The sequence below is a fragment of the Mytilus edulis genome, chromosome 7 (genome assembly GCF_963676685.1).
Source record: "Mytilus edulis chromosome 7, xbMytEdul2.2, whole genome shotgun sequence".
In the NCBI taxonomy this organism is placed as follows: Eukaryota; Metazoa; Mollusca; class Bivalvia; order Mytilida; family Mytilidae; genus Mytilus; species Mytilus edulis.
In genome coordinates, this window is record NC_092350.1 from 48,252,453 (window position 1) to 48,278,057 (window position 25,605).

At 32.3% G+C, this 25,605-nt stretch overlaps 1 protein-coding gene across 1 annotated transcript; it reads right to left on the minus strand.

Moving 5' to 3' along the window:
* Positions 1-24,212: 24,212 nt before the first annotated feature.
* On the minus strand, positions 24,213-25,217 carry LOC139483174 (uncharacterized). The gene has a single exon (XM_071267209.1). It carries the CDS (start codon positions 25,215-25,217, stop codon positions 24,213-24,215), a length of 1,005 nt encoding a protein of 334 aa, XP_071123310.1.
* Between the last annotated feature and the right edge of the window lie 388 nt (positions 25,218-25,605).

The window sequence follows — 25,605 nt, forward strand, 5'->3', positions numbered from 1 at the left end:
TTCAATATCTTGGTCATTTCTTTATGACACATTGAGATATTTTAATTTTGGTGAATCCGTTATATCCTGGGTTAAAACCTTCTATAACAATATAACAGTTGTGGTGACACAACACTGTTGTCTGTCAGAATTCTTCACTATAGAGAAAGGCTCTAGACAGGGAGATCCTTTATCCCCTTATATTTTCTTGCTATGTGCAGAAATATTAGGCATTTTGGTAAGGAATAGTAAGGAGATAAAGGGTATTACTATAGATGGTACAGAATGTGTACTTTCTCAATATGCAGATGATACATCATTGATATTAGATGGCTCGCCAGAATCGCTCGATGCATCTCTTCGTGTTGTCAAATTGTATGCCAAAATCTCGGGACTAAAGATTAATATTGAAAAAACAAATATTATTTAAATAGGTTGCAAAAAACATAGCCAGGATCAAATTTGTGTAATGTGGGGATTGAAATGGGTCTCCAGTACATTTACGCTCATTGAAATTACTTTTTCAGTCGACCTAGATAGAATGATTAATTTCAATTATAGGCCAGTCTTAGATAATAAAGACAACACTTTGAAAATATGGTCAAAACAGTATCTTTGGAAAGATTACCATTTTAAAAACTTTGGTCATATCAAAATTAAATCATCTGTTTCTATCTGTCCCTAGTCCAGATGAGAATATGTTACGTAATTTAACAAATAAAATGTATGCTTTTATCTGGGATAATAAACCAGATAAGGTCAAGCGAGATCTTTTATGTCAAGATTATTATAGGGGTGGTTTAAAAATGCTAAATTTAAAAGCCTTTATACAGGGACTAAAACTAACTTGGGTAAGACGGCTGTATAATTCGAACTCAAAATGGGTGAGATCAGTCTCTATTCCGGAGCAAATAAATGTTATTGAACTCAGTTGTATTGGGCCTACTAAAATGTCATCAAATAAATTTTGGCAAGAGGTTTTTGATGCTTGGAAAGCCCTTAATCAAATTAAAAAACCAAGATGTATTGATGAAATTCTATCGTATTACAAGAAATTTTGCCAAATCTAAAATTAATGTATTATTTCATTCAAAAACCTCTCTGTAGAGGAATATACCACAAACTGAAGTCCCTGTGTCCCTATTATAGAATACAAAGTAAATGTTGAATTTTGATTGAAACACCACTTATAGATTTTGCAAGAACAAATAAGATTGCAATGTTATAAGATAAATATTAATTTTCAACCTAGTGTTGCACGATCAAATATATCCAATTATTTTTTATTTTTTAATACTTCCTTTGTGTGAATATGCCATTCTGTATATATATATGTACCTTTGTATATACATGTTGTGCTAGTTTATTTGTTATAATAAAGAAAATTCATTTAAAAAAAAGAATGAAATGTTGAATGCATGCTTTCATTACATAAACAGGCAATGAGACAATTCTACAGACAAACATAAACAAATGCATTTAACAATAAATGACGCTGCTTTATGCTTTCGGAATACAAATTTTTCTAATGATCAGAATGATATCCGATGTTTCTTTATGAATATCCACGTTTGCAGGCTACGGAATTTTCTGTTTCAATTTGCCAATACAATGACACTATGCATCTTACTCGAAGAGGTTATGATTATTTCACTTACGACGTTTGCTAATTTTTCTACTTACATGTAACACTAGATTAAGGTGACCGGAACAGATAGGACCTTTTCCAGCATACTATTTCAATACTAAAATAATTTGTTTTTCAAGACGCACTTACGTTGTGGTATTAATATGGAGCACAACTATACATAAACTTGAGAATGGAAATGAGGAATATGTCAAAGAGATAACAATCCAACCATAGAACAGATAACGTACAACAGAAGGTCCCCAATAGGTCTTCAATGCAGTGAGTAATTCCCACATCCGGAGGCGTCCTTCAGCTGGCCCCTAAACAAATAAATAAACTAGTTCTGTGATAATGAACGCCATATTAAACACCAAATTATACACAGGAAACTAAAATTAAAAATAATACAAGACTAACAAAGGCCAGAGGCTCCTGACTTGAAACAGGCGCAAAAATGCGGCGGGGTTAAACATGTTTATGATATCTCAACCCTCCCCCTATACCTCTAGCAAATGTAGAAAAGTAAACGCATAACAATACGCACATTAAAGTTCAGTTCAAGAGAGGTCCGAGTCTGATGTCAGAAGATGTAACAAAAGAAAATAAACAAAATGACATTAGTACATATATACAGTGTAACAACAGACTACTAGCAGTTAACTAACATGCCAGCTCCAGACTTCAATTAAACTGATTGAAAGATTATGTCTTCAGCATGTGAATATCAGGCACAATCCGTCCCGTCAGGGGTTTAGTATTATACCATCATAACATATAAGAGAAGAACATAACCCGTGTCATGCCAACATGTTCCTTTGCTTATTAAGTTTTCTGTATGTTCTTTTTTTTTATTCTTTGAACGATGCATTTCATAGGTTATAACTGTAAACCATTATTGTGTTGACATCTATACTATTAAACGAGAAGACCTCATTTTGTGTGTCGCTTCTCTTCCTTTCAAAATAAATTACTCATCATGCCTTTGTGTCCTATAGGTAACATGCATAGTCGCATTTGTCAGCCATTCTTATGATTATTCAGATTGAGTTATTTTGGGAGAAAAACGACAAAAAAAGGAGTCCGGATATGATTCCTTCATCAGACTGACTTTTAGTCATAGATAAGACTTCCGGTTTGAAACATGCACAAATACAGTTAATCGTATGAAAGATAACAAAAAATAAAAAATAAATAGGCCAATCAGAGCGCTCTCCATATCATGGTGTTTAGATCGCAAGAACAACAACTATTATACCTCCTTATAGAGGACAATTATCTACATGAAAACTACGATTATACTACATTAATATATAGAGACTCTCTGTATTTTGTCAGGGACTTTCTATGTCAGTATAGAAAGTCCCTGATTCTGTCTACTGTTTTCTTTGAAATGCTTACTATATAAAGGATCATACCACTTGCTATATATTAAAATAAGTAAAACATGCTCAACTTCATCTAAAACTACCTCGACAAACTTTTTAACCTGAAGTGGGACAGACGGACGAACGGACGGACGACCGAACGAACGAACGCACGGATGCACAGACTAGAAAACATATTGCTCATAAATTGCCGGGGCATACAAATTTATTGTTGAAAGGGAAAATAGTGATTTGGCAAAAATGAAAGTAAGGTAGAGATTAGAGGGAGACAGGACCTTTTTCGGGGCGTCGGGATCGGGTGTTTTTAAACTCGGGATTTTGGGATTGGTCCTAACGGGATCCGGGAATATATTTTTCGATTTCGGGATTTCGGTAAATTAATTTTTCAAATTCTGCATCTCGGGATTTTCGGGATCAGGACCCATCCGACGACCTCTCAAATTACCCTTAGTCAGTTAGTCACTTATACAAGATTCATATCCTACCATTTGCATGTAAATGCTCTCAAAAGAAAAAGCACTGATGGATTGTCCTTGAAGCATACTTTATTAGACTTAATATATTGGTCTATATATATAAGCAGTTACGTTTATTTGATGTTTGAAACGGAGCAAATTTTTACTTTGATTTGACATTTTTGATTCGAGCGTCACTGATGAGTCTTTTGTAGAGGAAACGCGCGTCTGGCGTAAGTGTTAAATTTTCTTCCTGGTATCTATGATGAGTTTATATTTCAAAAGAAGCATTGTAGGAAAGGAAAAGAATAATTGTGGTCTAAGGCCACAAACACGAAAATAGTTGAATTTAACAGAAAGGAATCAATTATCTGACTTTGGAAAAAGGAAGAGGGCTTTTGATACCTTTTATGAAATTCTCCATACATAATATCTTTTACAAAAAATCATCCTACAACAGTTCACAAGCTGTATATGCCCGCGATTTCGCGGGTGTGTTCTAGTTTATGATAGAAAGAAGCAAACTATTTGAATCGTTTTATTTCGGTTCATCAATTACACTATAATGATTATTGTAAATGAATTAAGTTAGAAGTCAATATAATGTTAAGCATTTTCTAAATAAAACTAACGTCGTTACAGAGACAAGAGTTGCAGTAAATGGTAGGCTAGTCGGCAGCATTCTCTACTGGGGTAATCGCCAGGAAGTACATATCAAGAGATTTTGTGAAAACTGTCCGGACCAACTCAACCAAACTTCAATATGCCTCTATATGACATCCCAAATAGAAATTTGGTGTGGCTCGACGATCAATAGACTAGATGATGCACCTTGTGATGTTGATAAAGTTTTACGTATTTGTATGAAACGGTTATAATGTCTTGGACAACAATCTTCCGTTGATTTTTATATGCATGTACATTGTTATTATTTGTATGAGTGTTGACCAATGCTATATGTATTTAATCTTATTAACATGGATGACCTCGATGTAAATGTGAATAACCCGTATGTTAGAAACAACTCTCCCCAGTCACATATTTGTATCATCAAAACAAATAAAAGGTTCAGTATAGAATAACACGAATGGAGTACTGATTGTAGAAACACTTTATGTAAAAGCTAAAAAAGTTTATGAAAAAACTCAATTATAACAACAAAGGCATTACAAGCATATCGTATGGCGTACTAAATTATAATCCTGGTACCTTTGATAATATAACTATTTACACCACTGGATCGATGCCACTGCTGGTAGACGTTTCGTCCCCAAGGATATCACCAGCCCAGTAGTCAGCACTTCGGTGTTGACATGAAAAATCAATAATGAGCGTCACTGATGGGTCTTATGTAGACGAAACGCGTGTCTGGCGTACTAAATTATAATCCTGGTACCTTTGATAACTATATCGATAAGAATGTCTATCATGCTAATGTTTGGAATAAACCTGAATAAGTACATGTACTTTGGAGTTAAATTATAGTGAAATAATAGTTGTTGGGTCATACTTTGTGTAATATGCTATGCACAGCAAAAGTCAATCCTTGGGGTTGTTCGGTTTTCAAAAACTTGCATATGTCAAATGAAATGACGAGTTTTATTCTATTTAGCGCTTTACTATGTTAGGCTACAGCATTTATCGTGTGTCGTCTATTTTTGATCACCCCAAGGGTGACTGGGGTATAGAAATATGGTCACTTGGTCTTCTCCCGACCGGCAGTAAAACGCTTGCCGAAGTGGGGCGTCCGTTTGGCAAGTTCGCAGTCACGTCCGGTCAGAAGGGGGACGTTAAATCCGATGTCTCTATCCAATATACCCTCATTTTCCAGTGGCAGTCCAAATTTCCCCGACCATCATCCTCTATTATAACAACCTACCTAATGTATTTATTGTTAACTTGTTCTCGTCCTGAATATGTATGGAATATTTGCCACTAGACGTTAAACAACCAACAATCAATCAATCAATCTATTTTTGACTTTAAACTTTCAATGTGTCTCTGCTTTTAATACATGTCTCCTGTTTCGGATCAAAGTATACAGAAGATAAATCACCATAAGAAACACGCGTCTTGCAATTTATTTGGTAAGTTTGTTTTAGATACTAATCCCCTTGACTAAAAAAACAATGTAATTTTTTTTATGTTCCTGTGGCCATTATAGATATTTGTCACTTTCAAATTGATATTTGTCACTTTTGAGTTTGGAATAGTGCCAAATTGATAGTGAGAAATTTTACGTTGGAACTGAAACATAAGAAATAACTGATAACTTAGAACTTAAAAAATGTCAGATTGTAACTGAGAAATTTGGAAGTACGAAATGTCAAAATTAAAGTTACAAATGTAGGACTTTTGATAATAAAGTTGAGAATGAAAATCAGGAATGTGTCAAAGAGACAACAACCCGACAATTATAGATCATACAGCCGAAGGTCACCTATGGGTCTTTAATGCAGCACGGTATACTTCAGCTGGCCCCTAAACAAAAATGTATACTAGTTCAGTGATAATCCGCCGCAGCATATTAATCTATTGCAATAAAAATTCATAATATCTAATAAAATTTGTAGATTTAGCTAACAAAGTCCTTATATTTGTATAAAGTAACATTCGTTTATAGTGGAAATTTGTTTTAACGTTGCATAAGCTGCAATTGGAAATTGCTTGCTAGTCTCTTTCTGTGATTACTATTAGATACGTTTGTAACTCTGGTTCATTTCCCAATCAATCTATCATCAAGAGAAGATAAATTAATCGCATTTTATTCATTATATATATATGATTGTCTTTATCAAAAATGATGAACGGTTCTTTATATTGGTATGTAATCATTTTAAACGTTTCAAATTAATGAAATTAGAATCATATTCAAAACAGTGTGGTCCTGGCCATTGATTGACGACCTAAATTATCCCAGTGACTGGGACAGATTAGGTGAACGTTTGTCTGTAACGACCATTGCTCACCTCTTACTTATTATATAATTTAAACTATGGGGTCACCAAAGGTTCTTAACGCCTTTAATAATAAAATCATTCGAAAAATTATTCAGGAATAACCTTTATGTTTTGATTTATATTATTGATATAAATCAACACATCGTATTATTCCGGATTCGTTTTTCGAATTTTTTTATTTAGGTGTTGAGAACCTTTGGTGACCTCACAGATTCAGTGTCTTTAACAAGTACATAGTGAGCAGTGATTGTTACTGACAAACGTTCACCTAATCTGTCCCAGTCAATGGGATAATTTAGGTCGTCAATCAATGGCCAGGACCACACTGTTTTGAATATGATTCTATATTCCTACATCAATTTTTTTGATACACCAATAACAAAAACTGAAATATGTTGAATTGATACATTTTGTAATTAATCAAAATTATATCAGAAACCTAAACTTAATTATAAAAAAAATAAATCTGTTAAGGAGAGACAATACTCGCATAATTTTTTCGAATTGGCACATAATACAACGGAATGTCACTCTTGCATACAAATGACACATCAATATAATTAATAACTTTGCAATCGTGCTCCATCTTCAATGGTGATTTTAAATTATGAATATAACCAAAAGTTGTTAATCTATAATAGATAGTGAAGACTAATGCAAGCTAACCCACTGTAAAAATATTTCTTTTCAATTTTTTAATACTTCCTCAGAAAAATGCTCGAGCCACTTGACTTTCATAGCTCAAAATTAACGTTTTTACACAATATTTGAATAAAGTAGTTAAAGATTATTCGCTTCTCAAAGTGAAAGACGCAATAATAATCGTATGCTTGCACCATCTTACCGAAATACAGATTTAAATAAGTCCTGAACATTTCGACATTTCTTCGTCTATTTTTATCAAAACCGGTTTTAAACAAATCACAAGTACGTGTTAAGATCCGACTAAATACCTAATTCCCGATATGGTCAGGTAAATTTGCCATAGACTAAAATAATTAACGTCATGCTAAACTCCAAAATATACACAATTGCAAGTAACTTAATAAAAAAATCACACAAGACTAAAAAATTCCAGATGCTCCTGACTCGGGACAGGCGCAAAAATGCGGCGGGGTTAAACATGTTTTTTTTTTAGATCTCAACACCCACCCCCCTGAATACCTCCAGCCAGTGTAGAAAAAACAAACACACGCACAGTAAAACTCATTTTAAAAGAAGTCCGGTAGAATGTTTCTACAGTCCTTCATCATAACGCTCTTCATATCAGTAGTGGAAACAAATTCGAGTACCCTTTTGTAACGTCTTATTTATTGAATCGGTACATACCTGTATATTGTAATAAAAAATGATTGTACCAAGTCGGGAATATGACAGTTTCCTTCTTGAATTTTCCTCGGAATTCAGTATTTTTGTGATTTGACTTTTTGTATAAATTGAGTTATAAATTAAGACAGACGCAATCAATATGTTAACGAGTAGTATAAAGAGTATCTTCGATTTAACATGTTATATGTAACAGTACAGTTCTTAAAAATACTACACATATTTATCTCTCTTTTCCAAAAATAAAAATCAGGTATATAACAGACACAAAGATGACCTATAATTGTTTAAATTCATGTTACTTGGAGACTGTTGGATGGTTGGTTTCTTAGTAATAGTACCACATATCCGTAATTTATATATTTGCTTGATTTTAGTCTTTACAATTGCAGTATGACAATATTTGATATGAATAACATAACATGCAAATAGTGCAAATGATTTTCTTTTTAAATCTATGAGTGCTTTCAAACAAAAAATATTGATTTATTCACTTTGAGTGGTTGAAATATTTCTGTTATTCAATAAACGCACCTTTTATATAATCATTATTTTCTATGTATTTTATTGAATATCATTTCTTTTACAAAATAGAAATATGTGTAAACATTTACTAGTAATTACTACTTCAGTAATATTACAATGTCTGATAGCATTTTAAAATAGAAGTATCTCTACTGATTGTAATAAACTGATGAAGGAAAAGAAGCAAATATTTATATAAGTTGATGAATTGATGATGTTTGAATACAGAATGAAATAGTAAATATTCATTCAATATATGGTTTTATATGAAAACAATTTTGAGATAAGTATTCTAATATATTTTGTCTAATTGAAGACAATGTTTAATTTAATTATTTTCTACGTTTTTAGGGTAAATTTTTTAGACTCGCAGTAAAGTTGTTGAGTATAATTGTATTTTATACAAATATAGCCTTTGTATGAGGTCGATACAAGGATATATTGACCTGAAAGAAGTATATTGACTGAGGACGAGGTCCGAGGTCGATATACTTCTTTGGGTTGATATATCCTGTATTGACCTCATACGAAGGCTATATTTGTTATATTATTAATTTCCGACCATGTTTGTATCAAAATCGTCATTTAGGTTTGTTGGAACTTTACAGATATAACATTGTCTCCTTGAAAATAACAACTTACATATTAGTTGTTATTTTATTTTACCTTTTTTTTTTTTTACATTTTATGTATTTGAAGATTTTTTTTCGTCAAATAATCGATATCATTTGTTTCTAAACGTTAAACAATATCCTAAAATTCATTACATGGCGTCACAAAGTATATCGGTTTTTAGATATTCTAAAAATAACCGTGCAATATGCTTTTTGCTGGTCAATATGCTTTTTGCTATCCGCCGTTTTCTCTCTACCTTCGAAAATATAGTTTAACATGTGACTATCTCTAAACGAATCAAATTTGTTAAAATATACGAATTAATAATATATTCATATATCTTTTTCATCACTGATTATAGCGTGTATAATGAGTGGGGCTACCGTTTGGCTAAAGCAGATGTCTCACGTACAGACAGCTTTGATTACTGGTCCTTAACCTATTGCATGTATCGTTAATTTGTTCTCGCATAGAACATGCATGAAGTACATGTATTTGCAATCGAACAACGTTTAGCAAACACCAGTGACAGATATATTATGCAGGTTCTGCAGATAGATAAATGGCGGAGAATAAGAGCTTGCAATTGAAATTTTTGACAGAATACATTGTGCATTTAATTTAGTAGTGTTGGTAAAAGAAATACCTTTAAATAAAAAGACACTTTCTTACAGACATAACCATCTAAGGTATACTTGTAAAATCAAATTAAATTGGTTTCAAATTAAAGTGGTTTATTTTTCTACATTTCTTTTTTACCCTAGAACCATTATCTTCAGACTGCATATGTCTTTCTTTAAATATGACGAGCTTTGTATGTTTTCATTTGTAAGTCGATAAAACTGTAAAATCTCCTCAATAATAATCTATGTGCCTTGACAATAACACAATAGCGTAATTCTGCCTATTCACTCCTCAGTATTTTGTTAAGATTAACTGGAATATAAATCGGCACTGAAAAATCATTTCCGATTATTCTTTTCGCATCCATTTTGTATAGCATACTGTACAATTGAGAATGGAAATGGAGAACGCGTCAAAGAGACAGCAACCTTAGCAAAGAGCACAAACCACCGAAAGCCACCAATGAGTCTTCAACACTGCGAGAAAATCGTGCACCTGGAGGCCAGGAACGCACTACAATATTCTAATTCTAATATTATGCTGGTCAGGCAATATTATGTCAATGAACCATACCAATATAGTTAAACCAACAAAAGATCAAAACAAAAATACACAACATTTTCAAAAATTTCTACAGGACTAACACCAGAAATTAAATATATTAGTTAAAACTTTACTCAACATAATAGGTTCCACAAATGTCAGGTATTGATACGATTGTTGCCGATTTCTCAGCGGGATTTGACCCACGATTCTGTGGTGAAAAAATCAGCACTCTATAATTTTTGATGCCAACGACAAGATTTTCTGGATTTATCTACATTACGAACGATCAAATTCGAAAACATGAAAATAATATGATAGCAACCTTGAAGGATGTATAAATAAAACAAAAGCACCTAATTTTAATTTGGCTATATGAAAAAAAAGACATACAAAATAGCCAATTCAACTAAAACCAACTTTTCTGAGAAGATTGGAACCTTAGTTCTTTTTATAATTTGTATAGTTATTTAAATGGAATTAACAGACGGAATTCGATGAATCAATACCGATCAAAGCACTTGCTATTGACATGTTGCAATTCCGTCTGCACTTTTTCTAGCGCCATAACCATTCGCCCAACTAGCTACTGATATAATAAAGTTGTGTTTACATTGACTATTTTTCATAGTCAATGTTAGACACAAAATTAATATCATTATTATACTAACTGTTTACTATTTTGAATAGTGACAGTATTGTATTCCAATGTAAAAAACAATGCCCTTTATGTAACTCATGTACATGTATTTATAAGTTGCAACTACATTTGTGTTTATTTCCTAAATAAAGTAACGTTACATAGCTATATCTGTTATAATGCCAATTTCATCACGGAACACTTTATCCACAATCAGAGGTCCATTTAATGAATGGCTATTATTTATTTTGATTTTATTGAACAATAAAGAGTCAAAAATTAGTTTTATGGTTCAATAAAATCAAAATAAATTATTGCCATTCATTATAAATAAATTTTATATCAAAAATAAGGCTCAAAGAACTTTTTATATTATTTATATTAACAATAATAACGTACACACATGTTAGCGTATGAATACACAACGTCAGAGTGGGCGTGTCGCCATCAAAATTGACAACATTGAAAATAAAACTAATAATCTTAACCAATCAGAAGACAGTAAAAACACCAAATTTATTTATTAAGGGATAAAAAAGTTTGACATTTGTGTTACGATTAAAATACCTTCACTTTATTAATTTAAGTTGCAGTAGAAAAACAATATTAGGTCAATGTCATAAAAATATAAACTTTGTTGTATTCGGCACAGTTTCTCAGCCTCATACAAAATGTTTATATTTTCCTGACATTGCCCTGATATTGTATATATATATATATTATATGCTGTCTTAAAGAGATTTGATTTTGTTTTCTTGGCTACTAGAAAGATTAACAAAGGAATTGATTCGCAAGTATGGTTTGGGTCGAAATGATTGATTGTAACTCTGTATCTGGAAAAAAAACATGTTAAAATGTATTCGAGTTTTTAGTTACAGCCGATTCCATTGAGTATGTAGGCAAAGGTAATATCTTTGGTTATCTTGCTTGTTATTTAAACCGTGAAGTCATTGTTAGTTAAGGTATACTACCCTCATTTCGAAGTAGCCTGGTCCTACAGACAGAAAGATGTGTCATTTGTCGGACTAGTCTACTCTTAAAGTAGGAAAGTTTACATAACCTAACAATGACTTTTCTGTTCAGCAAGCAAGATAATCAAAGATAAATCCTTTGTCTACACACTCATTGACATCGGCTTTAATATTGTTTAACAGACAGTGGTCATGTTTGTTGATGAATATTGTTTTTCATAGATTCACTCTTGAAAAATCAATTGGTAACATTTGGTCAAGTAATTTCAGAAAAGATCTTTTTGTAATTGCGGATGCCAAGACAATACATGAACCTCACACGACCCCTCGACACAGGTGAGCTTATATATGATCTTATAGCGATTCGGGTTGATAACCAGTTGAAATTAAACCAGTTTTTTGTGTGTGTAGATTTGTATTGTTTTAAACTGTTATGACCTTTTAAAGTTAAATGTAGGTGTTTAATCTAAGAATTTCTTTTTTAAACTTATATACTTGTTTTATACTCAATTGGTAGTATGAAGCTACGAGATATTTTAATTATTGAAATTGACATATTCTAGTCTGCCCTTTCATAAAATAGTGATTTTTTTTAGTGTTCTATCGAACTTTCGAAAAAAAATACCTGATAACCGTTCTGACAAAAACATTATGTTGAAAAAAATCTTACAGATACAGCAAGTGATTCTTAATAGCTATAAGATACATTTTTCTTTTAAAATACAACTTTTAAATCTTACGGGAAACTATTCCAAGCTTAAAACTTTCACTGTAACCTCGCTCTAACTTATCCCCCCCCCCCAAAAAAAAGACCCCAAACAAACCCGCAATACTATTGTCATTCTTATAGTCAGCACTAAATTGTTCACAAACAAATGTGTTTTAAGCTGCTAAAGACATATGATTCAAACGCTCAGAAAGTCCTTTGTTCTATATTTTTGCTCTCCATTTTTATGCAAAACCTTTTACATTTTTATTTTATGGGTTATTGTTGAAGGTCGTACGATGACGTATGCTTGTTAACACATTCGTCCTTTGGTTTCTTATGGAAATTTGTCCATTGACAACAAACATACCACATCATCTACTTTACATCAGTATTGTATAAATTACAACGTATACATATTTTCTTATCTTAAAAGGGGACAAGAAGGGTTCCTTTAACAGTCCAATAAATAAGATAACAGTTAATTTAAAAAAAAATAGGGGTATTTTTTCTCTCATAGTAACAGTAAACAGATTCACAACAATGTCAATTTCAAGAAAGCAGACAACAGTTAATTAATCAATAACAGTACAGCATCAATGATCTTGAATATATGCCACTTTTAACTAAAATATAAAGGCACAGAACCAGGACATAGGAGCACAGAACCAGGACCGTTTTTCTTATCACCAGCACAGCGTCAGGACAATTCCGTTTAACGAAATTGCACGACTTTTGCAATATAATATTGTTGTAATATACTTTGCATGGTACTTATGACACATCAGAGAAAAATTAAGCAACAAAACAGTCGTTTTACTGCCGTTCTGATACAATGTAAACAAACCCACCAGCACAGAATCAGGACCCACCAGCACCTGACAGGACCAAATCACCAGCACAGAACGTTCTCTCGCAGGACAACCATACCCACCGTGATATATATACTATAAACATTGATTGACGTGAAAATCAATAGTCTATCGCAACAGCAATATATATACTATTTACGAATAGTGCAGTTAACGCTACATATATTTCTTTTAATAACTATGCAAAAATAGAGCCTTTTTACTATAGAAGAACTTTCTTACAGGAAGTATAAGTATCATCGATAATGATAGTTTTAATTCGCCGAGGAAAATTTATCCTCACCAGCTTCATCTAGGTCTTCATCATTGCAAATATATAATGTATTTAAAGATTATCGTTGGTTATCTCAACGAGATTGTTTTTCTCGCTTGAGCCGGTTACGGCGAAAGCGAGAAAAGCAATCGAGTTGAGATGACCAATGATAATCTGTTTATCGCTATTTTACCTATGACAACTTTGTCAATTTCATGTCAATTTCATTAGCCATGCCACGTGGCTCCTTAGTTTCTAGCGATAATTTTCCATCTCAAGCGAGTAGCATGATATGAAAAATTATCACAAAAAAAGATCATAGGAAAAATGCACAAAATAGCGATAATGTAACATACATATAGATTATTTTTTGTCGGTCGAAAAGGATGACAAATACTTTCGATGCAGCAATAAAGATTTAATTTAACAGTCTACACATGTAAAACTCTATGGTTATCATTCTCCGTCGGATAATTCATCGTTTTACCAGCCTTACCACATTTAGACCATTCGGCTGCAATTGAGCTTTACTGTGTACGACCTCAAATTTTAGGAAGCAATTTAATGTCCTTTTCAGATCAGAGGAATCCCGCCAAAACCGTGTCGAGTGCCCAAAATCAGTCGGCCTACCACGCTATATAACATACATGCCGAATAATGTTCTTGATATACATTGTAGACAAAAAGCCATATAAATCACCTTTTAAAACCATCAATATTCAATATTTTTTTTTTAATTTTAAAAACCCAATTCGCTTCAGTTGCTTGTTAATGCATTGAAAGCAGTCACGATCAATCAATGTTCTCTGTTTTAGTAAAACAAAAACAAAAAGATTACGGACAAAATTTAAATTCATAATTCGGAACAAGCTGCTACTTATGAATTTGTTTTCAAAGTTGAGCCGCTGATAATCTGTCGGAGAAAATGTTAAAAGTAATAAAAAAAAAAAAAAAAAACCCTAATAAAATTGAGAATGGAAATGGGGAATGTGTCAAAGAGACAACAATCCGACCATAGAACAGACATCAGCAGAAGACCACCAACAGGTCTTCAATGCAGCGAAAATTCCCGCACCCGGAGGCGTCCTTCAGCTGACCCCTAAAATAATGATATATTTTCTAAAATGAAAATAAAGTTAATTCTACTTCAAAAATAGTTGACCTACCCTGGGAGAAAGTTGAATATCTAAAGATTGCATGATAGAACTATTATATCCCACCTTTCAAAGAAAAAAAATGATATACCTTATCTCATTTCCTATCCAATATAATTTAAAAAAAAAAAGTATACGAATAATGATAAGAAATAATGGATTTTGTAAAACCCATCTGTGTAGAAAACCTTGTATAACTTTGATATAAGAACTAAATTTTTATTATGATATAAGAACTAAATGTTTATTACATGTACACCGAAACATTTGATCAATTTTAGATTATTCACGAAAAAGAAACGTTGATTATATATAAAATCTCGGTCGCACATGCAGTCGCGAGCGCGGAGAGCGAAAACAAAAGCATGGCGGTAGTTGTAAGGCCATACAGAAAAGATGTGGTACATGTATGTGTGTCAATGAGACAAGTCTCCATCAAAATAACAATTTATAAAAGTAAACTATTATAGGCCAAGGTACGGCCTTCAACACAGAGCCTTGGCTCACACCGAATAACAAGCTATAAAGGGCCCCAACAATTACTAGTGTAAAACCATTCAAACGGGAAAACCAACGATCTAATCTATATAAAAAAACGAGAAACGAGAAACACGTATGAATTACATAAAAAACGACAACTACTGTACATCAGATTCCTGACTTAGGACAGGAGCAAACATTTGCAGCGGGGTTAAACGTTTTAATGGTACCAAACCTTCTCCCTTTTTCTGAAACAATAGTAGAAAAACACATCATTTATTAAGCCTTGTTCTAATGGTCAACCCTCTAGTTGTGGTACTTGTTTAAAAAATGTATTTTATTACGAATATCTTGGATCATTTGTCAAATTTCTTCAGAAATGGTAAGAAACTGCCGAGCTTAATTATTACATTATCTGTTTACCACTGCTATACTATAGTTCTCAATTTTTTTTTTTTTTATCTCCGCCGTTAGTAACTTGTCTTTTTTTCCTCGTTCAATATACATGTAGGTTAATCTTATTATGTTTGCACTTCCCGTTTTAAGAAAAAGTGTCCTAATTCTTTAGAAAACTCTGGTCTGTTTGAGATCATAATCTTTTGAAACTTTGGAAAATAATTTTAAAAAGAAAATATAAAATAAATCTTTACCTTTTTAAGTAGATTAAAGGTGTGGTTTTTTTTAAAGCTTGTGATAAAATATTTTTTTTATAAATTATATATATTTTTGTAAGGAAAAAGCTTAATTTTCTTTGGAAACAAGCTTGAATCCCATAACACATTCTTAGGTGATAATGTTATTTATTCAGCTTTTGTTATTGAGGTATTGGAAACGGACAATTGATTTAATGAAATTATAATAATAATCTTAGAACCTATAATTGAAAACCAAGATATATGACGTAAGAGGATTTGGAAGGAGCAACTGGGTTTCTTTATTCTTTGATTCTTTAGACCATTTATCTTGGGTTTTTATTTAATTTTGCACATTATTCTCTGTTCTTTATATTCTAGCACCTCATTAAATATTTTCTTAAGTTTAGCCTTTATTCTGCCCTGATTGCTCATTATTCTCTATTCTGGAGACCTCCATCTAGGCCCCCTCTGTAAGGTTAATGAATAGATAAAATACCACAAAGAAATAAAATGAAAGATTAGGAACACACCTGCAAATCCGTATTAGTGATTTATTTTATAATATAACGCGAGTCGTGTTTTTTGCTTTATTTTCAGAATGAACATTGACTTGGTTTTTTGTATTCTCTGTAGCTGTGGTGAGTTTATCTTCGTTTTTTTGTCATAATATTTTTAAAGGTGAGATTCTCTGAACATTTTAAATTATTTATGTAGGTTGATCAGAAATATTGTATCAACAAAAAACTTAGATCTTCATGTTTTTATGATACAAGGGCATAATTATAAACCACGAAAACAACGCCGATGATTGACTATTTTTATAATGATATACACAACAACAAAAAAACAATTCCTGAAAGATATGTCAATATGTTTTTAAATTGGCATCATCTGTCAAAATTATCATCACTGATTCCTACATTTAATTTATGATGTATCAGTGATACACCTGTGTTTTAAAAAAAAACGTCCAGTGGCAAATATTTCATGCACATTAATCACGGAATAAATTGACGACAAATATGATTTACATAGTTTGCAAATGTAAAAAAAAAAATGAGATCATAAATTATGCAAAAACCGATATGCGATCGATATCGATATTGCATCACTTACCTTGAATACAATACAAGTATTTAATGCAATTAATTAAATGATAAAAAAAGATATATATTTGGTATATATATCTTTATTCTCAATAAACCATCATTTTGACAAGGTATAGAGAAATACACAATATTATGTACAATAATTACAATATATACAATATTCAATAAATACAATTAGTAAAAGACATGTTACAAAAATAATTAATAGGGTGGCGTCACACTAGATAAAGCCAGGAGTTCACACAGATTTATTTATAATTTTGAGAAATTTGCAGAGTTTACTCAACTTAACCTTCTTTTTTGATGTCATTAATAATTTATATTTTAAAATATTTGGCTTTGTGAAGCTATACTTTTCAATGTTATTTTTCCTCTCCTGTTCAAAAAATTTGCATTCCAAAATGAAGTGAAATTCATCCCCGAGTTCATTGTTTTTACACAGAGTACAGTTTCTATTTTGTCTGCTGGTGTTTAGCCATCTACCAGCTTCAATGGGTAATTTATGATTAGTCGTTCTAAATCTGCAAAATTCTACAAGATTTTTGTTATCTAAAATATCTAAATAAGCTTCAGAACTAAAACTATCTTTAAATACTTTGTAATTTATAGCTTTTGGTGATTCTTCTAACAGTAAGTGCCAATTCTGTTCAAATTGATCTTTAAGGTTTCTACTAACTGTAAGACGTAGCCAATTCAAATTAATAAAAGTTTGTGAATTCCAAATATATGTTAAGCCACATTCATTCAAAATATTTTTTATGTTATCTAACCATAAAAATTTATCTCCATTTACAAATGACAATTGAAAACACAAGTTATAGACAACTTTTGACAATTTTGACTCCTTTCCAGAAAGAATTTTACCCCAGAATGATATCATTCTATTTTTTATGTCAATTTCTAGAGGATATCTTCCAAGTTCGCCATATATCATATACGATGGTGTAGAAGATTTTAAATGTAAAAGCAATTTGCAAAATTTTAGGTGGACTTTTTCGATTATTTCATTATTGCTAAAACCCCATACTTCGCACCCATATAATAAAATAGGCTTTATCATCTTATCGAATAATTCTAGTTGCGTTTTGATTGAAAGCCCGTGGTTTCTGCCTAATTTTAGAACCTCGTAGAAAGCCTTCGTAGCTTTATTAGCTATGGACTGTTTCGCTTTCTTAAAATTCCCACTTCTAGCTAAGTCTATTCCTAGATAATTAATACTATTCACTATTTCTAATTCTGTTCCGTTTAAATTGAAATGTAGGTTTCTTGGAAGTGTTCCTTTAGAAAATATCATGATTTTACTTTTATCTGCATTTACTTTCAGTTTCCATAAAGTACAGTAATCTTGAAATGAGTCAAGTTGCTTTTGAAGATCTGCAGCTGATTCTGCCATTAGCACAGTATCATCAGCATACAAAATTACAAATAATTTCAAATATGTATTAAGTTTGATTTCAATTTCGTTAGATATCGTTTGAAGACCATCTAAGTTACAGTTTGATAAATATGACTCGAGGTCGTTCATAAATAAGGCGAAAAGAAATGGTGATAAATTTTCCCCTTGGCGTACCCCGTTACTACACGGGAAAAATTCTGACTTACAATCATTATAAGAAATACATGACTTTGTACCGTTATACATATTTACAAATAACTACATTAGATGTATGTTTCATTATAATATTTTATTCTGATTGGCTAACTGCACATCACGTGTTATTCCGTAAGCAATTGCAATGCTCAATACAACTTTTCATTCATGATAACACGTGCTCCAACAATAAAGTGCACAGGTGAATTAAATAATAAAATATATAAAATTCGTGTTTTCATAATCATAGCTAAAAAATGTAATTATAAGTATTGAATGCCTCTTTTTGTAACTTTATAGGGTTGTAAAAGCGTTGACCGTGCGTACATTTTTAGAATGAAGCGCTTCTGCGCTTCATACAAAATGTACTTCGGTCAACGCTTTTACACCCCAATAAATTTACAAAAAGAAGCATTCAATTCTTAATTATATTATACATGTTACCGTTCATATTATTCACTAGCAACTTGTACCATAGTCCATCCCGCCAAACTTTATCGAAAGCTTTTTCAAAATCAATAAAAGCGCAAAACATTTTTTTCTTTTTGTTTTTTAGAATTTCAAAAAAGTTAAAAATTATAAACAAATTATCGATTTTTGAATAGCCCTTACGAAATCCACATTGATTTTCGTTCAAGATAAGAAATTCGTCTGAGAACTTAGTTAATCGTTCACTCAAAATTGCAGTAAAGAGTTTCCCGAGGCAGCTTAAAATTGTAATTGGTCTATAATTTTTTGGGTCCATTTTGTCACCTTTGTTTTTGAAAAACGGTTTAATATTTCCAATCAGCCAACCATCTGGGACAACACCTGTTACAAAAATGATATTAAATAGTTGTTCGTAAATATCTAAGAATATAGTTTCTGTTGACTTGATATATTCATTTACAATCAAATCTTCTCCCGCGGCTTTATTGTTTTTTAATTTTTTAATACATTTTTTAATCTCGTCTTTTGAAATGTTTTTATTTATACTTTCGTTCAGACGATCAATATCGTAAGGGTCAATGTATGGTATGTTAATGTCTTGCTTGTCATTTGGTTCCTCGTTTAAAGATTTAAAAAATTCAAAAAGTTTTTCCATGGGAATGTCGGGTTGCTCCCGGTTTTTCCCACTTTTTAATAGTTTCCAGAATTCCTGTGAATTATTTGATTTTAAATTTTAAATTTTCTTTGACAAATTTCTTTTGTGATCAAGAATAGCTTGATCCATAACTTTTTTATATCTTTTTTCAGCTTGTTTCAAGTCTTGAAAATTTTGATATGTTCTACATGTTTTGAATTTTCTTTTACGTTTTCTGAAATTTTGTCTCTCAAAGTGACAGCCGTCATTAAACCATTCTTTTTTCAATTTTCCAAGTTTCTTTTTACCTTTTTTCTTAGAATTCGAAAATTTACATGTCCCGAATGTGGATTTCGCAGATTTACAGAATATTGAACATAAATGGTCAAGTAAGGTATTGATTTTTGTTTTATCAACTGACGAGTACTTTTTACTAAAATCTAGATGTCCACTTTCTACTTCGTCTAATAGTATCTTTAATTCTTCAACTTTGCCTTGTTCAATCTGATCTTTAAATTCATGACATTTTTCATTATCCCATTTCTTAATTTTTTCAGAAAATATTTGACCATTACGATTCTCCCCCATTTCCTCTACATTTTTCAGGGATAACCCCGACAATGAAATTGCTAGTGCACAATGAACATCTGAATAAAAATGACTAAAATCAAGTATAGAAAAATTTCTAAAATATTTCAATAAACTTGTAGAACTTATACAATAATCTACAATGCTAGCATTTTTACATGTTAACTTTCCTGTCATTCTGTCTTCACCTATTCTACCATTTATATATATCTTTATTTCCTCCAATAATGAAGAGCATTAGTTAGATCGATAGTTATAGTAAAGTTGGAAGATAGGACAGTATATGTACATACAATATATCAAAATTAAAAATTAACCTTTACACAAATATATAAATGTGAAGAATGCGTAAAGAGAATAAAATTAAATGTTTATCAGCCTAAGAAAGTAGCAATTAATGTTCACACAGTAAAATCTTTAACATAACTAATTGTCTAATATGTAGAAATTGTTCTTTCATCTAATTCAAGTCGCACACATCCAGTATATGTTTGTGATGCAGGCCCTTTGAAACATAGTCCGTTCATCTTCGTTTAGGTCGAAGTCTGTATGACATGATAAGATGCATGCTAAAAAGTCTTCGTCAGTTAAGCTATGTAGATAGGCACTGAATTCGATTGGACCTATATCTATTAAATCACACCAAAACTTGTCCCTTTTTGACTGGAAATTTTCACAAGAAAGTACGATGTGAATAGTTATATCACCGAAAAACCTTCCGCACTTGTCACACAGAAAAAACGGTTCTTCATATGGACGGGTCAAGGTACATAGGTTGACAATAAAACGGCACTGTTCTATAAGTAATGGATGTTTTCGGCTAAAAGTCCAAGCAGGATGAAGACCTTTGGAAAGTGTATGTATACGACTGAAGAATTTAAAATCTTTGTCTATTTGTGTTCTGAAACGCCACAACGATTCCTCGATTTCTTGGACGGCAACTTTAACTTTCTTCTTCCATTGAATGTAAGTTGGGAAATGACCTGTACTCAGGTAAGTATCAAAGTCTGACAATCCATAATTGATCAAAATTCTATGTATATCGGGAATAAATCCAAGTTGGTGTTTCACACAGTTATATTTAAATTCCATAGCTCGGGTGAGAAATATCTGCTTTGGGAGCATTGAGTCTTTCATTAGTACTAACTTTCCAAGAAATAATAATTTCCGTTCATCTATGTATGACTCGGCGGATTTCCATCCAATCAACGCATTTACCATATCAGATCTAGTTTGCCTTGGTAGTCCCTGTATAGATTTACACACATATCGCTGTGCACGTTCTAATAGTAAAATCTCGGTGTTGGTAATTTCGGTCCACAATTCACACCCGAAAAAAGCTTTCGTGAAACATACCTGACGAACTATACGGTTACAAGTGTCAATACTGATAACAGAAGGATGTAAACCTGATTTGATTAACCCTAATGCTGAAGATCTTAATGTTCTGCAGGCTTGAAGTGTTCTGTCCATAGAATTAAGGTTACTGTTCAATAGGACTCCTACGTGTCTAGCGGAAATTTCCAATTGTATGCTGCTGTTGTACAGTAGAATATCCGTATGTTGTTTTGATTTGGAAAAATTAAGTTGAATGCTTTTTAGTGGATTAAACTTAAATTTCCAATCAATGCTATAATTTTCGCATATTGTTACCATCGTTTGCATGTTACAACAGTTAGTACTGATCAAAGCGATATCATCTGCTTGAACGGGTGATGAAATATGAATGTCCGTTACGAGTATGCCACGTCTACAGTCGGAAAGCTCTTCTAACAAGTCATTAATGTATAACAAATACAATTTAGATGATAAGCTGCTCCCTTGGCGAACACCACGATAAACTGGGAAGAAACGTGAGATTTGTCCGTTGTAAAGAACTGCACTTTTGGCGTCCGAGTACATATTAGCTATAAGCAACCATAGTTTTCCAGTTACTCCATATTCAAGCAGTTTGTACAACAATCCGTTGTGCCAAACCGTGTCAAATGCCTTTGTTGAATCAAGTAAAACAACTATAACTTTTCCAAGTCTTTCAATATGGTGATAAACGGATTCATGGATATTGAATGATGTATGTAAACACGATAGACACTGCTGATATGCCGTTTGCTGTGGATTTGGAAAACATTTGTTGTCTTTCTTCAATTCAAGTTTTAAATCAATGATTTTATCAAACACTTTTCCAATACACGGTGCTAAACTTATTCCTCGATATGAGTTTGGATCACTTTTACATTTGTTTCCTCCTTTAAATAAAGGAACAATCAAACTTGATTTCCAAGATTTTGGAGAATAAAAGTTGTAACAAACTAAGTTGAAAAGTTTTGTCATGTGATTTCTCAAACTGTTTCCACCGTATTTCAGATGTTCATATTCGATGTTATCCAATCCAGACGCTTTATTATTTTTTAGGCACTTCAATACCTTTTCCACTTCGTTAACTGTAATATGTAGCTGAGTATTGTCATAAAATGTTCCTCTGAAATCTTTGTGAGCAACATCAACAGTCTTGGTTATAGCCCGTTCCTTGTCACTAACCGGTTCTGATTCAGTATTTTGTTTGAAGATTGACTCGAAGTGATCTGCCCATCCATCTAAGATGTCATCCTGAGTCGAACATTGTCTTCCATTTACAATTAGTTTTGATAAGCAGCTTTTAGACTTTTTATTTTTGTTCATAAATGACCAGAGACGTTTTTGATCTATATCGAAATCCTTTTCGAGTGAATCATATGTTTCTTGCATATGCTTTTGATATGCATTTCGTAATTCCCGTCGGAAATTTCGTTTGGCTGATTTGTATTCTTGAAATATGACGTGTTCACCTCTTGGTCTATAACAAGAAATCCATTGTTGGCGTTTTGAAGCCATATTTTCATGCAGTGCTTTTACGTGATTAGTCCAGTATGGTTTAAGGTATTTTACGAAAGTTTTGTGTGGTAAAGTTTCTGTTTCAGCTTGTTGTATTGCATCGACGATGTTCGAATAATAACACTCTATATCACAATTAGAACATCCTAAACTCGGTATCTCCACGCCCCAAAGATGCTGTGAAGTTGCAAAAGAGAAGTCTTCCAAATTGTTCTTTTCTCGAGCCTTATTCCATGATACCTTAGATTGTTTTATTATTGTTTCCGTGTCTGCAATTACTGTATTGTCTAATTTTAGCTTGGCTATAATTGGATGATGATCCGAAACATTAAACGAATGATCGTCTAACACTCTTGCAGAATCAATCAGACTGATATTATCCTTTGATATCAAAATATGGTCTATAGCAGTAGATGGACCACTTTCATACGACTGAAATGTAAATGTACTTCCTTCCCCAAAGGATTGTAAATGTAAGGAAACAAGACGCAATTCGTCCAAAAATTTCGCAAATGTTACTGATCGTTTATCTTTAACGGAATTAAATGATCTCGGTACATTTACTTTGGCGTTTATATCTCCAAGAATGATGACCGTACCTAGCTGAGAGTATATCATGTATATGTCGTACAGTCGCTCAACGTAAATTCTAAAATGTTCGAATGACTTTGACGATGCAGGTAAGTATACGCAGAAACAATATATATTCTCTGTGTGAATGGTGTGAATTTCTATTCCTGTTATACGCGTGTCCTCTATATCAATACTTTCAACATATTTGACAATTGAAGATTTAACAATAAAAGTCACACCACCTTCCATGCGAATTTTAAACGCTTCAGGGTAGTCATCATCAACACATTTTGGATTTACTGATGAATAAGTCGAATCAATACTTTCGAGTACATTTACACAGTGTCTACGCAACCAATGTTCCTGTAAAGCACATATATCAACATCATCCACTAAATATGGGACACTTGACATAATCCCTCTACAATTCCATGACATAAATGTTAGTTTGCTGGACATGTTCATTAAAATGTCACATAAGATATATATAATTACTAGATATGTTAATTTGTTAATTGCCATATTTTTCATTCTTATAACCGGTTCTTTCTTGTAGCTGACGACGGGATAACCAACGTTTGAAAAAAATGCCGTCTGGCCAAAAGTTAGAATCATACACTCTTTCTTTTTCTGAGTGTCGAACATTTAGTTGAGCAGAGTTACTCTATAATCCTTTGGTGAAAAATCGAATATAGGTGAACTTGACATTATTTTCAAGTAGGAAGGCTCGCATGTCACTTTCGGTGCAGTCTTTCCTAATTCCGCCGACATACAAACGTTCGACTCGTTTATCAGATACTCCTCTAAAATTGTTTAACGAAACCATGTTTTGATCACTCGATATAACAACTTCAATGTGTTCAGGTGCAGATTGATTCTGTGTTTGTTTTCCCCCATGATTTTCTATAGTCTTGGACATTTCAAATGAGCTGAATTCTAACATACTACTATCATCAATAACTATGTCTATATTTGTAGAATTATCAGTAATTATATCTTTTTCCCCTCTATACTGATGTTCAGTTGTTGACTTTCTTTGTTCTTTATCTGTTAGCTCTTCCATTTGAGATTTTGACAGACGTTTTGGACTCACGAACGAAATGAGATCAATGTCGCTGCCAGTACTTATTTTCGGTGACTTTGGATAGTTCTTTGTTTTTGTTTTTGTCTTCTTCATGTCACCACTTTTGTGTAAATCTAAGATACTTCTGTTGTTCACTGTGATGTCTGATTTTACTGTGTCTATTTCGTCATTCAAATCATATATATCTTTTCTCACTAATTTTAAGTTAGCACGTAAAGCATCTACTCCGCTAAATTTCGAGTCTTCCAGCCTTGTTATTCTAGAATCTACAGACTTTTCGAACATTTTCAACGCATTAATATCTTCTTTTACTGACTGTATCTTTGTTGAGTTATTTCCTGTTTCTGTTGCAAGAGAACTTATTACTGTGTCAATTTCTGAGATATCCTTTTTGACCTCAATCAAGTTTGGACTAGTTTGCTTAGTCTGATGGTTTTCATCTGTGAGAGTTTTGATTTTGCATCTTATTTCGGCCATGAATTCAACTAAAGCAGAGTCAGATTTGTCAATTGAATTTTGGAGTCTATATATTTTATCTGCTTGTTTCTTCACGACATCTTTTAACGTTTCGTTTTCTTTAATCATATCGTGTATCCTTTTTCAATATTATCAATATCTTGTGCGTTTTCACCTTTCATTGTCATTATATCGCGATCCAACCGTGCTAAGCCTTCTTTGAGGAATAAGTCGTTGGAACTGTCTGTTCCTACATCTTGTCCGTTATCAGATGATCTACAGTTTTGTAATTGCCTTGGTCCTTGCGATTTTGGAATATTAATAGTTTCTAGCAATTCGTCGTTACAATTGTCATTCAATGCAACATACAAAATAAAGCAATCTTTGGCTAATTTTTGTAATAATGTGTCCCCATTTTTTGAACGTGCTCCGTATCGCTTTTTCAAAGTTGCTGTCTTGTATGGAAAATTTTCCAGATCTCTAACTTCCGAAAAGAAGCGCATTCGTATTTCTTCAA